Raw genomic sequence first — 16866 nt, 5'->3', positions numbered from 1 at the left:
ATGTCAGTCTTTTGTTCAAATGTTTCAAAATATCAGACTAAATCTGTGAATATCCCCCCCAATTTGATGTTTTTTTTTTTTTTTTTAGGAGGGCAGTATTATTGATAGAACTTCAAGAATTGGTAATGATTAAAAATTAGCATTTGAGTAAACGTTTTCAATGGATTAAACATTGATATTTTGTTAATTCTGAAGTAAATTTACTGACTTCAAGAATACATGAATGTAGTCCTGGAACTTTAACCAAATCAGTCTATGTCCAAAGACTTTGTCCAGCCCTTCTTTTCCCTTACGTGCTTTTATTCCAAGATGGCAGCTTTTAACCGCAATTATCCCTCATTTCCATTTACACATCAATTTACCGTCTTTCAATGACAGCATCTGGCACTAATCCTCGCCTTTGCCTCCCCAAGACAGATAAGTAATTACTGTTCCAGCAGACAGGTGGATTTCACGCGTCAATAGGTACTTGCCGCCGTGGTGCTGACGTTTACCGGGCAACCGAGGGTCATTAAAAAAGTAGGACGGAGTTAACGGACAGATAAAGGGAGTCAAGGTTTACCAAGGCAGGTACATGGAGGGCAATGACTATTTACTCCTCTCTACTTCATTGGGAACAAATTATAAATGGTAATTTTTTAAAGAGGATGTTTATTTCAACCTGTCAGTCAAAAAAAACAAATGAAATTTTCATATTATTTGTGAATGGAAATGATTATATGATTCTTCTATGGTCAGATATATGAAAATGGAGAGAATAGAGTTCTATTATAGTTTCATTATGAGGTGAAAAAGACTTTTTGATCATGCATTTGTGTAAATGAACGGACATTGACGTTCTTTATAGTGATGTTTGCACGTATCTATAAATATTATATAGGCTGATAGGGTGTAACCGATAAAAAATCATGACCTAAGCCTATGTACAATTTGTCCGTATTCAAAAATTATTAAAACAAAGTGATCTGTGGTTGTGTTGCATTAAAAAAAAAGATCTATTTTAGCTATGGTGTTGATATTTTTAGTTAGCACTTGAATATAAGACATGTTTCCACATTGCAAACATCAAGGAACTTGCGAGGTTAAAGGAAATGAGAAGAACGTCAGACTGACAGTGTTACTACTATACAGATTTACAGCTTGACGCTTGTTTACCAAAAGCCTTCAGCTTTAAATGCGGAGGTTCGTACATCAACTTGTATGTGTGTGTGTGTGTGTGTGTGTGTGTGTGTGTGTGTGTGTGTGTGTGTGTGTGTGTGTGTGTGTGTGTGTGTGTGTTCCAACTTACAGTCTGCTGCTGCAATTTGAGAGTGCCTGTCTCGTCCTGTGCTTTGGTGAGCTGCAACTGAGTACAAGAAGACAACATAGAGACAGATGAAATGCATCTCTTTGTGGTTTGCTATTTATTTACTAAACCACAAACTAGCCCGTTTACAAAATTAACTGGAATTACAATAATGAGTCACTAAAATCCCCCAAAAATGTCAGTGCAATCCAAGTATGTGTCAATGTATAGTAATTTAATGAGGATTTAAAAAGAGAACTCTTCCATGTCAATGCATAAGCTTTTCCATTTTAAAATGAAAGTCATGATGTTTAGATACTAAGTTCAGAGGTTTGATATAAAAAATAAAAATAAGGAAGCAAAGTTTATAGGCTGCATACTGAAAGAGTTCAAAATTATACTAAAATGTACCAATAGGTGGTGGCAATTTTGAGACTCTTCAGGAAAAAATAGTGATTGAATGGCAAATCAACTGCTACACACCTCAATTTCAGCGTTGAGGTTCTGCGTTTTGAGCAACACTTCCTCTGCCTCCTTGAGACGCTTGCCAAGTTGAGGCGAATGTTCAGAAGGTGCCAGCTCACTATCATACGACTCCAAAATGGAGCGCATCCCATCACGTTCCTGCAAAACAAATCTAGACGTTAGTTAACCTCCTGGAAAATCTCCTTACAGACAAGGTCAAGACTTTACGGTATTTCTGACACTGAACATTTGCGAAGGAGAATAAAGTGTGTCTCGTTATTTGCCATTTCCCTGATTGGCCTGTCACTTTTTAGTGGTCGGCATGTGACAGGCAGACATGTTTATTTTGTAAATGAGGAAAAAAGTTGTGCCAGGCTGCTGACAAGAGCTCGGGGGTCACACAGTTTTTATTTTTTATTTACTCATACTGCAGAATTCCAAAAAAGAGGAGGATGAAGACGGGAGGAATGAAAGCAGAAAGTGATGACAGAGGAGCACATCCAAGCACGCGACGTCACACTGCTTTGCCTTTCATTCGTCTCATATTTTCAGTGGTGGTGGTTTTAAGCTGGTGTATGCACTTTATTCGGCATGCCTGACCAACTATGTTAAAATTAATGCATTAAAAGTGAGGGTCAGATTGTGAAGACGAAGGTGTATTTGAGTGACATTTAACATGGCATGGTTAAGGGATGCCAGGTGGGCTGGTTTGAAGATTTTAGACATGGCTGATCTCATGGGACTCTTACAACCATCTGTATGGTTTACTAACAATGGTCCCAAAAGGAAAAAAAAACATGAATTGAGCGGTAATTCTATAGGTGAAAATGCGTGATTGATGTAAGAGGTCAGAGGAAAATGGCCAAATTGGGCGCTTTTGCAGATCCTTCCTCCCATCAGCTATCAGGCTCTTTAACAAAACAAATTTTAAGACCTACCTTATGTATACATGTACATCTATGTGAATGTATGTAAATGTATAATTATATATATATATGTATGTATATGTATATGTATATTTATATATGTATATGTATATTTCTAAATATGTATGTATATGTATATTTCTATATATGTATGTATATGTATATTTCTATATATGTATGTATAGGTGTGTGTATATGTATATTTCTATATATGTATGTATATGTATATTTATAGATAATAGATGTATTTATATGTATTTATATGTATGTATATGTATGCATGCGTATGTATATTTTTTTTCAGCAACACGCTTATTTACTTAAATATTTATGTGTATTTATTTATTAACTATTTAAGTCATGTATTTATTTATTAACTATTTAACTAATTTATTTATGTAACTATTTGTAACTTATCTAATTATTCTCACCCTCTTGCTACTGTGCCAATGAAATTTCCCAGATACGGGATGAATAAAAGGTATCCAATCCAATCCAAATAATGACTTATTCTACCCAATATATGCAAAAGGGCATCTTTGAACGAACATTTCGAACCTTGTGGCAAGTAGTCTACAAGTACCACTGCCGTCAGCTCAGAAGACTGAAACGGAGGAAACATGCTCACCAAAATAGGACAATAAAAGATTGGAAAAATGTCGGCAGGTCTGATGAGTTTCGATTTCTGCTGCAATGTTTGGATAGAAGGGTCAGAATTGAGAATCAATGTGAACGCATAGATCCATCCTCCCTTGTATCAACCTTTCAGGCTGGTAATGGTATGGGGGGGGATATTTTCTTTCTTGCTTTTCACAATTTGAGACTATACATCCTTAACAATATCAAGGCATGTCATCTTAGTTTAATTTCTTAATGGGACAATGATTTGGCTGGAATCAAAGGGTCATCAAATCTCAATGCAATAAAGCAACTTTGGGATTTAGTGTATGAGGGCCATTCAATATATGGATATGCATGTAAATTTGGCCCTCACTCTCTTAGGAATGTTTCCAGACACTTGTTGAATCTATGCCAAACAAATATTAAGGCAGTTCTGAAGGCAAAAAAAAGGTACCTAATAAAATGGCCGTATATTGAGCATATATTTACATTCTATTTAAGCAGAAATAGATTTACACATTTTAGTTTGTCTACACAAACTGACATTTTTTGCATGTTTGCATTTTTTTTGAATAGAAATATGTGAGTATTTTAGATACAATAGGTAAAGATAGATGTTTAAATGTGTTTGTAATTGTAAACTTTCTTATCAAGCTGACAAACGGAACTCGGGGGGTCACGCTGGTAAACTTGCCGTCATTACTCCTCACATGAGTCAAATGGGAGTGCAAGAAAGACGAGGGGGGGGAAATCAAAGTGGAGAAAGACGTCAGGCGAATGTGAGGGAAACAAGATGAAGAAGAAAACATCCTTAAAGTCAGCGTCTTCACAAGTGTCAGTCATTGTGATGCCGCTTCTCCAAATAGCTCGCCACTGTCAGTATGGGCACATGGTACACATACACACCAAAAAAAATAAAAATAAAAAAAACAAGCCTGAGGCGAGACAGATTGGTGGGCTTGAGATGATAGGAGTGGTTAGAAGGATAATAAAAGCAGAAATTTGGAGAGAGGTGGATTGAATTTGACCTTGTCAAAGATGGAGTTCAGTAAAATAACACATTACGTTACCATGGTGATGTCAGAAAACGATGTTAGGTGGACTACCATGTCAATAGAAATTTGAAGACACTTTCTTTTGGGACTGAATAGTGAAATGTCTCAAAACTTTTGACCTTGGATGTAATTTGTGCTCTGATCAGGGTTAAAAACTGTTTGTTTTTTTGATAAGCAGCAAATACTTTAATGCTGAATGAAGATGTTGACCTCCCTCCTCAATTCCAAAGCAATGACATTGAAGCAAAAGCGTGTCAAAGACAAACGCGAATTAGAGCTAGTGTGTTAGCACAGATTGATATTATCTTAATTAGCTTCTGGTGAGCTGCGTATGTACTCAGATATTTGCCGACAAATACAGGTTGTGAATACTCAAATGTGCTATTTTGATATTGTTTGATAGGATAGTTATATGCAAATTGACATACTTGAAGGTCTGGACCATTGGTCTGAGAAATTGTTTGCAACTGGACACCTGTGAATTTCAATTTTAAAGAGTCCTACCCAGTAAATACCTTAATATACATAGCTATCTATATACTATATGTCTAGATGGGTTTTACCATGAGGAGTTGAATATTTGAGCTGGGATTCGGTTTAAAGCTAATTGTCCTATAAAAAAGGGAAAAAAAACAATTAAAATCTCCCCCCAAAAAAGCACAATTGAATGGCAATGGGGTTAATGGTCTTAATGGGTTTGGAATTGCTTTCTAGAGATGAGCCAACTGACCCATCATGTCAAAAAACACCAAAAAATGATCAGCATAATCAGACACTGATTAGCCCTACCCGCAAATTAAGCTTACCTAATTCGAGTGTTAAAAAAAAGTGTTAAAGGGTCACAGAAATAAAAGTGCCGAGAAAAAAAGACAGGGGGGAAAATGTCAAGGCACAAAAGGGAGATTTAGAGGTTGAGTTGGAACAGCTGAGTGCCGCTGGCTGTTTGCTGTCTATTAAGGTGTGCTTCCATCTAAATCAAAAATCTATCCGATAATGACAAAACAGGTCTTAATTTGTAAAATAAACAAAAGGGAACGGTAGTACGGAGTGATAAAACTGTAATTAGCATTTTCATTGCCTTTTTAAATCGGTGCCTGCAGGTTATAAACGGCCAAAAAGAAAAAGACAGCAAGGGGCAGGCATCTAACCTGCAATGTGTTGTCCGAATATTTGCTTTTTAAATGGTAAGGATGGAACATGATGGCATTTTCACTGCACTCTATATATGGTAAAGTGTGTATACCATCAGCCAAGGAGAACACTTTTTCTTTTTACCTGGATCTCCAGGGATTTTAAAGAATATATAAACCTCAAGAGTGCACATTAGAAAGGCACTTTAAACGCTCTTTGTCAAGAGTGGCGAACACGTGGCTCTCAAGCTCCATGCGGCTCCCGGCCAAAATTGCTTTTTATCTTATTTTGAATATACTATGGCTTCTTAATTTTATTCTCTTAAAACACGCTAAAATTCATTACTGCCCATTAAAAACAAATATATATATTTTTTTAAAATAATTTGGCCATTTTTTTAAACTTATGGGGCTCTTTGACTCTCGCATCTTAAAATTCTGTTAGCATAAAAAGTATTTCTATTGGTTTTCTGTAGGCATACACACTAGACAAAATCTGATAAATTTTCCATATCATAAGTAGAGTTCTTTGACTTCTCAGCAAACTGAGTGTATATTTTTCAACTTGGAATGCTACCAACACACCAGAATCTTCAAATATATGGAGTAACTTTTAGACTTTTCATGCCAGTGAGGCATTGAACTATGTGTAAGATAACGTATGAACAAAAGTGGATGTTTATGCAGTATGTGCTGTACATGTGTGTTTGTGGGCATAAGACCTTGGTAAGTAGCAAGAGCCTCTTCTGGAGCCGTCGCAGTAGTACTTCTTGTCCTTCCCGTTTCTTTTGTTCCTCCAGTGACTTGCCATGCTTTTGCGACATTTCTGCCTGTAGCTCGAAAAGTGAGCGCTCCGCACTTCGAACGCTGTTTGGTAAAAAGTAAAATAGGTGTGTTGTTAAATTGTCATGACAGCAGGAGTTATTGATCAATCTCTTCAAGGTGGGAAACTTCATACTTGAACATAAGGTCTTGCTGGTGGCCACATGAAGAGTAGTTAATAGAGTTTTATAATGATTCATTAAGTTTGTGTGTGGTTTGTGCCTACTTCCATGATATTTTTTCATGTTTATCCCCCCAAAAAGTTTTTTATAGCCATCAAATGTATATTTCAACATTAGACAGTAAAAAAAAGTAAAACAAATGTGGTTTTAAAGTGTTTCTATTATTGAAGGATTTTGTTGATTTTTTATCATTGTTAAAAGATTTATTCTTTTCCATATTAAAACATCCAACTTAATTTCAGTGTGGTTTATCATACCCTAGCATATATATAAAAATATAAATAAAAGATACAATAGTGTTTAATTTGTCAGTATAATAAGGCAAGATATCTACCCTATTTACTCACACATATAAGCCGTACTCGCGTATAAGCCGCACCCTTAAAATTGCCTTAAAATTGTTAAATTTTACAATTTCTGATTTACAATTTTTACCTCCATATTCATGGTTTGAGTACAAATGTGTTACTTTGAAGGGAAACAAATCTGGCTTATATGCGAGTAAATACGGTACCTTTATTTTTGTCATTTAATCAGTGAATTCACTACTCACCCTTGCCTTTCCATTGGAATTTCCTTAAATTTGAAAAGTTTTGTCAATACACCAAACAGCAACATCTTGCCTTCACTTGGTCAATATAATAAATAAATTAAGACGTCTCGCATTCGTTTCGGTAATATAACGATCGAAGTAACACATCTCGCCTTAACTTTTGCCTCGTCATTATAAACCAAGCAGCAAACTATCTTGCCTCCTCCTTTGACATAAAAACAAATGAAGTAACAACCTGCCTATGCTTTGACGACCTCGCCAAAGAAAAAACAGACATTGCAACCTATTTTGCCTCTGCCACCATTTAAAAAAAAAAATCCTTGTGGATCAATGACTCTGCTGCAAACAAGTTAAGCGTCAAATCCTTTCAGAGATGATGTGTGCTGCATTGCTTTCAGGCTTGATCAATAAGCCGGGAATTATATGAGAGTGAGAGAATAATTACAAGGCAAGTCTCCCTCTCGACTCCCTTCCATCGTCACCCATTCTTCTGCCTTTAATATTCCATGATGAGGCCCATACGCCGGGCAGCAAAGAAGCTTGTTAGCTAATGAAAGCTTTCAGTGGAAACATCGGCACACACGGCCCTCCCCGCAGACTTTCACCTCAGCCTAAGGAGGACGCTGTGTTAATTACACAGACTTTCTCTTCTCATCCCACACACACACACATGCATAACTGTTTTTCCATGCTATCAGAATGGGCAGCGGTTTAATTAACTTGGTGACAATTAAGGAGTTGTCCGAGATATGCTCTAATGAATGGTGGGGGAGGAGGGAGTGAAGAATTATGGTGCTTACCGGCTGTTGAGTGTGTAGTTCTGCTCTTTTAGGACAATTTCTCTCTGTTGGATTTGAATCACCTCCCTGGATAGATCCTCTGGTTTCCTACAACAACAAAAAATAAGAGCAATTCAACAGCAAGACAAACATTTTTCATATTCTCTTGCTGGGAGGCCAACAGGGTTAAACCCTTCTTGTAATACAACTAAAAAAACAGAGCACATAGACTATTGAGAAGGTCACATTGGCAAAAAAGAGATGATAAATGTGTTCATATTCGGCTTAAAGTCGCTGTTTAAACTTGTGCTTAACAGGTGGTGTGGCAAAAGCTACAATAATACATAAAAATATGTAGTGTGAGGTATAAAACATTGTAGAATGCAACATTTGTAGCTTTTCTGTACTTGATATCTTTTGCCTATATGAACTACTTGGTAGTAATTTATGCTATAACTATTTTTGTGTAATGCATGCATGCTATATTTTCTTGATAAACTACAGAAAAATGGAGGGTCATATGTCTGCCAAGGACGAAGATGATTGAAATCCTGATAGTGGAAAGTATGCTTAATAAAGGACAATGAGTGCAACAGACTGAGAACTATGTAAACTGCCTATTTTGGTGGAGGGTTAGGACAGTTAATGTAAAATGCAATTAGGAAAAAAAATAGCTTAAATTCTGCCTATCTTTCTGACTAAGAGTAGTTCAAATTTGTTCTCAGTAGAGGACATTTATAAACTTAAATATCTCCCACCCAGTGCATCCAATCGCATTATCGAGGACAGTCAGAGCTTTCCAATGATACCAAATGTCTTTTGCAGTATTCCAATTACTTCACATAGATTGGACAATTTTAAAATAAATGTAATTGGACAATATTTTTTTTCCTGGTAGTCAGGAGCCTATTTAATATTTTTTTTCTTTCACTAAGTCTCCAACTGCTGTTTTGAGAGTTTGTTCACTAGCCAAAAGCAAAGAAAATAAGGCAAATAATGAAAATTGAAAACATCTCAGACTACTTTTGTATATAATTTCGAGAAAAGCTTAGATTGTGGAAACGCCTTTAATTATTCTGTCTGGTAGAATTTTACGTCAAAAGAACTGTTGAACTTAGTTGCAAAAAAAAAAAAACACTGCATTTGCATTGATGGATTGAAAATTTGCACAAAAATACATTATGGTCTTTATGTTTAGTAGCCGCTAGCATATGTGAACGATATCTCAAATATGATTAAATGTGCACTTTGAACTTGAAGCAAGCAAGCTCAAAATAAATCAATATGGTTACACTCGTCAAAGTAAAAATCCTTGATGCATCGTCCTTCGATCAAAATCGATAGGAGGACACCGTGCAATAATTCCTTAGAGTATTAAGGAACATCAAGAGAAAATGACACATGAACCAACTCCTGTACCTTGTCCATCTTGACTTGTTCTCAATCAATAGAGCTCTCACTCTCAACTTGGCATCAGATCAAGTCATTTAATGACAAATGACAAGGCTGTTGAATTTGAAGTCAGGGGGGCGTGGTCTGATTTATGCTGCTTGGCTGAGGGAGCAAAGCGTCGGAGACCAAAGTAATCTCATGACTAAAATATGAGGCGTCATGAATCATGCGATGGGATAACTTGGGTAATTTCTGCGTTAGCCCCGAGCGCCAAGGGATCGGCCTCAAAACAACATCACTGTTTCAAAAAATGGAAGAAAGTGTGGATTTTATTGTATGTGTGTTGCCTCTTTTTTTGGTGGAAACGATGGAGAAAATAATAACAGGCTGGTTAGGGATTTTTTTTTTCTAACCTTACATTTTATAAATAATCTATGAATCGAAGGGACAAAATTCAGGAATATGGCAATCTGGCAACGAAAATATTGCTTGAACTTGCAAAATGTTTACTAAACTTGAGAGCCCTATTTAATAAGATAATATGGATAAGTAAAAATTGAGCTTTACGATATTGTACAATAAAATAATTAGGTATTAGAGCAGAATTTTTGTTTGGGAATAGGAGCAAACCACATTAACACGTCGTGTGTGTGTTGTTCCTATTGTGAAATACACTGTAGTTCAATGTCCATTCAAGGTAATGAAAGCACTAGGGTAGAAACTGTGTTTTTTCTAGATTGCCCTCAAATGTCAATGTGAAAAGAAGGAGTTGAACAGGGTGATGTTCAGGGTGATTTGTCTCTAATGATGCTGCAGGCTCTCCTGAGATAACAAATTTCTGCCAAAGATGGAAGAAGGAGGGCAGCCAATCTCTGGAGCTTTCTTGCTCTGGATGAACTTTTCACTATTTAAATATCATCCAATGTCGGGATTAACCCCTCTTTAAACTTCAACTTTATACAATCGATTTACCTAACAACAACAACAAAAACATAGCTGACATTAAGGACTCAATACTCAAGACAATTAGACTTGATTAGTGGTTTTACATGCTTATAAAGATGAAGGAAACTCTTTGGACCAGAAAACACAACAGAGGAGAAAGATTCCACCACAGGAGAATCAAGAGGAAGCCTGGGGTGTTTCTAAATATTTATTTGCTGCATTAACCTTTCAAGTTGAGCCTCGGTCATGTGGCTGCCCTTTGCCAGCAGCAGCAGCAGCGTGTGCAACGTACTTGTTTATTTTGATTTAATCCACAGCAAAGGGACACAATGGGCCACTGACACTGGAAGAGATCATCAGAGCAGCCGGAGGGGGAATGAATGGCACAAACTAACGAAGCTGGGCATAACTGTGACGTGTCAATTACAAAAGGTGACTGATGGGAGCTGAGATGTGCTGCCTTGATATCTCTTTTACTTAAGCAAATTGGTTGTGATAAAGCTCATCAAAATGTCATTACAGAAGGGGAGTTCACTAGCCTCGGCCTGTTGAGGTTGCAGCCCCCTTTTGTACTACAGAAGCTTCTATGATTTTAGGAGTGCATGGAATTTTGATTGGGTTAAGCACTGAGTGTGAAAGAGACACACGCAAAAACTCACTTCTCGTATTTTCTCGCATATAAGCCATATTTGTAACTAAAAAAATGACTGAATCAAGGGTATGGCTTATGTAAATGCACATAAGAATTGCTATGTTTTTACACCACCAGCAAAGTAACGTTTACTATGTGTTGGTTATTTTCTGTTTTGCGGTAAGAAAACAACCATTACTGTATGAATTAATTCCTTGTGATCTTGAACCTAAATGTGCTTTTTATTCATACAATATATCAGAAATGCCATATATGATGATTTTTCTTAAGATTTTTCCCTAAAAGTAACCCATTTTTACTCCCTATTAAAACCATGGATATGGAGGTGAAAATTGTTAATAAAGGGGCGGCTTATACGTGAGAAATTGTAAAATCCTACGATTTTAAGGGCATTTTAAGGGTGTGGCTTATATGCAGAGTGGCTTATATGCGTGTAAAAACTGTACATTAAATTACAAAACCCTCACAGGCGCCACGAAAAACTAAAAGTTTGGAACTCACTAGGGATTGAAACCTCAATTTCAGACTATGAAAAGAACCTCCTAACCACTATTTTTGTTGTGATAAATCCACAAATAAATGTAATTGTCATATTGATGAAAATCAAAGCTCTCCAACAATGTTTGACATAAGATGAAGTGATAAAATGTATCAACATTGAAGTGAATTCAAAGTTAATCCCATTCACCTTTAAGCTTCCTCATCACAAACGCAAGTCAAGTTAAATACCCAGAGGTTCCATTCCATTTAGCATTCTGTTTGCATCAGCGTCACACTTAATAACAGTGAAGCACACACAGTGTATGTGTATGTATCAAGGACGGCTTGTAGTGTTTTATCATATGTCGGATCTGCTTGACTGCTCAAAGGCAAACACGCAATCATTCTCTCATTACCTGTTTGGACTGGAGAGCAGACCAACATAAGGCAGATATTTAAAAAAAACACTGTTCCAGTCCTTGTGATGGTAGATATTGGACATTACTAGAGCTCCATCTACAGGTTTCTTGTAAAAATAGTCTAGTGGTAGTCCTTGAAGTATAAAGTAACACACACATAAACACACTGACCTGATGTTGAGTCCAGTCGATTCGCCAAGGTTCTCCCATGCTCTGATCTTCTCCGTCAACCTCTGTGGGGTAAAGAAACATCAACAAACACCCATGTTTCCTTTTTTAACCACTTTAGATAAGATAAATACATCATGCTTGCAAATATGCTTCTAAGTTATTCATTTTAGCTTCTGATTGTGTATAATATAAACTATTGAGCATCGTTTTTTTAAGATTGAAAAGTACTAAACCATCAAAACATAAAAAGAAAGCCAATTATTTGTTTAAAAAGTGTATTTTTTTAAAATAACATGATGAGACTTGCTTTTAAAAACTATTGGAATTTAGACTTTGTTGTATTACCTCCTTTTCTAGCTCCACATTCACCAAATCTTCTTTGGTCTTGGCCATGCGCTCCAACTTTTTCTTGAGGCCCTCCACCTCTTCTTTCAGAAGGTTACAGTTCTCTCTGCTTTCCCTGTATTAGGAATACAATCAGCAATTTAATAAACGTATGAGAATATCAGGACATCAAACATCAAAAATCCATCTTAAGGTTATTAATGTTAATGAAAACAAATAGAAAGAATGGAAAAATAACTAACTGAAATAATGTACGTGAAAAGTATGCTTACGAAACTAATGAAAACAATTATTTTAGTGAAAATGTCTTTTGTTTTCATTTTTAGCATTTAATTCCTTTTGTGCATTTATGGTTCATTTTGACTGTATTTATATCCTTGCAGGTGTTTCTTTAACAGTTGTACACGTGTCTGTCTGAACTACATAAAAAAATGCACAATTATGTTGATTGAGGTCAGTGTTTTTTTATGTATTGACTGCTGCCAACGGTCATTATGATACCGAATGGCAAAATGTAATTGGTACGTGTACAGTCAATTTGGAATAGTGTACAAATCTGGCAGAAACAGGATAAAACTAACATCTTGAAGTGCACATAAAATGGAAAATAGTAAGTGAAGGAAACCAATGAGAAAGCAAGTCTGACCTTAGAAAAATATTTTCCTCTCTCAGGAGCTTAAGCTCTTTTTCCAGATCGGGCACCCTGGTGGCTTGGGATTTGACAGTTTTGACGATGGCAAAGTCTTGCTCTTGCAGAGACAGGCGTCTTTCCAACTCCTAGAAATAAACATGGAAAAAAATCATAAAATACTGTGATTTTTAACCCTGACCTTATACATGTTGTGTGTGCCTTTACCTTAATTTTAATGACATGGTCTGAGCATGACGACTGTGCAGCTTGAAGGCTCTGGCATAGCTGAGACATTTCGTGGTACTTTCTAATAGGGCGAGAATCCATTGAGAAAAGTCACTTCCTGGTTAATAGGCACGCCATCTCAAACAACAATACCTCCGCTGTAAATCCAGCTGCTCCTGCAGTGCCTGTTTCTCCAACTTCTGAGCAGAACAATCTGATTCCTGGTTTTCAAGCTTCTGTTTTAGTCCTCTGATCTCATCCTTCAGACCAATAAATGTCTAAAAGATAAAGAGTTGGTTTTAAAAATGCACCTGTAACATCAAGTGTGTGTAGGGAACTAGTTAACCCTTCGAATTACCTGGTGAGAGGTGGTGAGTTGGTTGTCTCGATCGTCCAGCTTCTTGCTCAGACTGTCTAATTTCTTGCTGAGTCCTCGGTTGGCTTCCACTTGCTGACCCAGCTTCTTGATGGCCTCTGATTCCCGCTCCTCTGACTTCTTAATCTGTGCTGCCATCTCATTGTTCTTGCCCTCCATTTTCTATTCACAAAATGCAGCATTGCTCTTAAAACCTTTTTGTCTTTTTGAAGAAAAAAATAACAGTCACTTGGGTAAAATAAAATTAATCAAAAGAACTGGATTAAAGGGCCTGAATATTTCAGTTTTTTTATAGATCTAAAACAATGTTTATGTTAGCTTTTTTTAAATATATTTTTAGATTTCACAAAATTATTTTTGAACTAAAAACACAAAAAATGATTAAAAATTACAATTATTGATTTAAAAGGAGGAAAATCTGGACATTTAACATACATCTCTATACTCTTCATTTTCATTTGATCCTAAAACAAAAAGTCGGCATTCATGATTTACTTTCCCGGGCCACACAAAATGATTCAGCGGGCCAGATTTGGCCCCTGGGCCGCCACTTTGACACATGTGATCTAGATGAATAAGCAGGCATGAAGGGGCATAGTACCTACCTTCAAGTCACATGCTGTGTCACTGGCATTTTTCTCCAGCTCCACACGAACACGTTTGTGACTCAGTTCCATCTGCTTCTTCTCCTGATCTAAGTTCAGGTAACGACTGTGCAAATGGACCTTGTCTGCAGCTTCCAAGAACTATATGGCATGAAAAAAATCAACAAATGCTCAGTGTAAGTGTCTATTCATCTCAATGCCACTTGTAATTTTGTTTGATTTTACATACATCTCATGTATTACAATAACTGAAACCAGACTATCCTATAAAAATTATGCTATCTTTGCATTAAATAAGAAACAAAGTGTGCAAAGAATAAAAAAATTGCAAATACCTCCATGCTGCGCTTGTACTGGTTCTGCAGAGTGTTACTGGACGGCAGTGTGGAGCCTGGCAGCTGGGGTGAAAATGTAGAACTTCTAATGAAGGAATTGAAGGACTTCAGGGTGGAATACACAGTGGTGTTATCTTCAAAATCCATTTTAAAGGCTTCTGGAAGCAAAACACATCAATTAAGGATATCTATTTTCATAACAATCATAGGGGCAATATGTTTGGAAAGTGCTAAAATATTTTAATATTGATTCATTTTCAAAACTACTTAAAATTATAATTGTGTGTGTCATTATAATTGTGTGTGTAGTGTGTGTATGTGTATTTAAATATACACACATTTTTGGTGTTTATATTACATCAGTGAAATACTCGTGCTACTCTTGGTTAACATTGAATCAGACCAATCTATGTAATTTTTAATGTAAAGTGATCCCATTAAAGTATACTTTTGGGACGCCTCTTGTCTTGGGACTTCATTATTGTACTTCGCAAGTGTACCCCAAAGATAGTGGCCACATTTCATTGATTAAGACAACATGGACAGGACGATGACAAAATGATGGATCATACTGAATCTGCATTACGATCCATTTTAATTGTAGTTTAAGATTACAGCGCCTTCCATTCCGAGCATATTACATAGCTTAGATTTGCTCTATGCACAAGTATAAGAGTTATAATCTATAAATTTTACTTACCGTCGGCTTGGTTTGTTTGTGGCCTGCTTTTCGGCTGATACAGAATATCGTATTATTTAGCCTAGAATAACGTTAGTGCGTCTGGTGTAATACTCCTGATTGGCTCAAACCAAGTCACGTGCAAGTTAACGAAACCACCAAAGCTCTTTCCAAATATAAGATATTTTACATCCTGTTGACATTATATTAACTGTAACAAAGAAATAAATGGATCAATGTGATAGTTGCCCGACTACATTGTGATTGTTAAGTTTTCAAATTTGGGGGAATAGTTGTACCTTTTAACGTATAGGATCATGCCTTTGTCTCCTGCGCTTGCGCGAATTCTGCATCACTTTTCACTTAATAAATGTTGTTAATTGCAAGCTTTGTCCACAAGAGGCCAGCAATGTTACGCTCGAGAATGTTTTGGGGTGCAGGCTTTGCAACAGCAGAACGGACGCTAGTAGGCATTTATGAGTAGTTATGTACTTTATGCGTGGGAAGTGATGGAGAGGTGTGAATTTCTTCCGGAAAAGGTCAGACAAGAAGCAGCAGTGTTCCAAATGACATCAGCAAGGCTATTCCCTGCAAGGCTGTCGCTTTGACTTCGCCTCTTCTTGCTCTCGAGAGGACGCCTCTCTAAATTTGGAGACTTGTCTTCACCTTGCCTATGACCCCTGGCGAACATGCTTTTGCTGACTCATTTTGCCTCTAATATTCCACCCACCTTCACAATTCATTCACATCTTGTTTATCTAAACCCAAAAGAAAAATCAAGTACTATTTTCTATTGCTTGTGCTGGTTCAATTCACTTGTCCCACGCACTTCTGACAACAGCTAAAATGCTTTTTACATACATGCACCACTTATCCTGGTCGCGGGGTGCCGGAGCCTAGCCCAGCTGGAATGTAATATACATCTATAATCTTCAATTTAATTTGAGCCTAAAACAGAAAGTCACCACTCATGTTTTACTTTTTCAGGCCGCACAAAATTAGATAACGGGCAAGATTTGAGCCCCGGGCCGCCACTTTGACACCTGTGCTATGTTCCATCGGGCACCTCGCCCACCCCCTCCACTTTCAGTGCCACGTCGGGGTTGCCTACCACCCGTTTCAGTTAAGCAGCGTCCCCTCGTGTTCGGATATGCGCGACCACGTAACTAGTAAACGAGCAGATGTGCCCTTCTTCACCATCCGTGGCCACACGTGACGACTCCTCGTGTCTCGACATCATCAAGTTCACCATCCCTCTAGCCTCTTTTCCCTTGAATTCTAAACAGTTGGCCACAAAAAAAAGATACTAAATGCCAAATCCTCGCTCCATACAAATCTTTGTAATGAAACTACATCTCAAAAGATTTTCTGTATTATCGAAATTAGGGACATGTCCTATTTTGTAGCAGGGACAATACAAGAAGTGCTCCTTGAAAAAAGCAGCAACAGGCTCCATTGCCGCGGGTGACCCGAAATGGCGTCGCCTGGGCAACAAAGAGGAAAAATGTACAGGACACTGTGAAATTGCGGGAAAAGATGAGGTTTCAAAGCACATTGGAAACGACTCTAAAGTGTTTAAGGGTAAAAGGAGAAGAATCAATAAAGGTCCACATTGAATGGGCTCGAAGAGAAGACATTTCCGTCAATAGGCTGTCTCTTTCTTGCTCAACATTACTCTTTATATGTCTGCTTGCACGTGGACTTTTAAGGTGTGGATTTGTCATGGTAAGATCACTATATTGTCAATACAAGAAGAAATAAAGTCAGTCAGACCACAAAAAATTAACTTGGAA

The 16866-nt window shown here is 37.1% G+C and overlaps 1 protein-coding gene across 1 annotated transcript in view; it reads right to left on the bottom strand.

The window, feature by feature from the left end:
- Positions 1-15209, bottom strand: part of mad1l1 (mitotic arrest deficient 1 like 1) — a 28372-nt gene extending 13163 nt beyond the window's left edge. The window contains exons 1-13 of the mRNA XM_077718174.1: positions 15095-15209; positions 14395-14552; positions 14060-14200; positions 13437-13616; positions 13232-13356; positions 13079-13160; positions 12869-12999; positions 12223-12337; positions 11878-11939; positions 7840-7926; positions 6205-6349; positions 1769-1909; positions 1289-1345 (exon numbers count right to left, since the gene is read on the bottom strand). Of these exons, the coding sequence (XP_077574300.1) occupies positions 1289-1345; positions 1769-1909; positions 6205-6349; positions 7840-7926; positions 11878-11939; positions 12223-12337; positions 12869-12999; positions 13079-13160; positions 13232-13356; positions 13437-13616; positions 14060-14200; positions 14395-14541 (1413 nt within the window). The 5' untranslated portion in view covers positions 14542-14552; positions 15095-15209. The remainder of the gene's footprint in view (positions 1-1288; positions 1346-1768; positions 1910-6204; positions 6350-7839; positions 7927-11877; positions 11940-12222; positions 12338-12868; positions 13000-13078; positions 13161-13231; positions 13357-13436; positions 13617-14059; positions 14201-14394; positions 14553-15094) is intronic.
- Between the last annotated feature and the right edge of the window lie 1657 nt (positions 15210-16866).

The sequence above is a fragment of the Stigmatopora nigra genome, chromosome 6 (assembly GCF_051989575.1).
Source record: "Stigmatopora nigra isolate UIUO_SnigA chromosome 6, RoL_Snig_1.1, whole genome shotgun sequence".
Classification (NCBI taxonomy): Eukaryota; Metazoa; Chordata; class Actinopteri; order Syngnathiformes; family Syngnathidae; genus Stigmatopora; species Stigmatopora nigra.
This window is presented reverse-complemented; position numbering and strand designations above follow the sequence as displayed.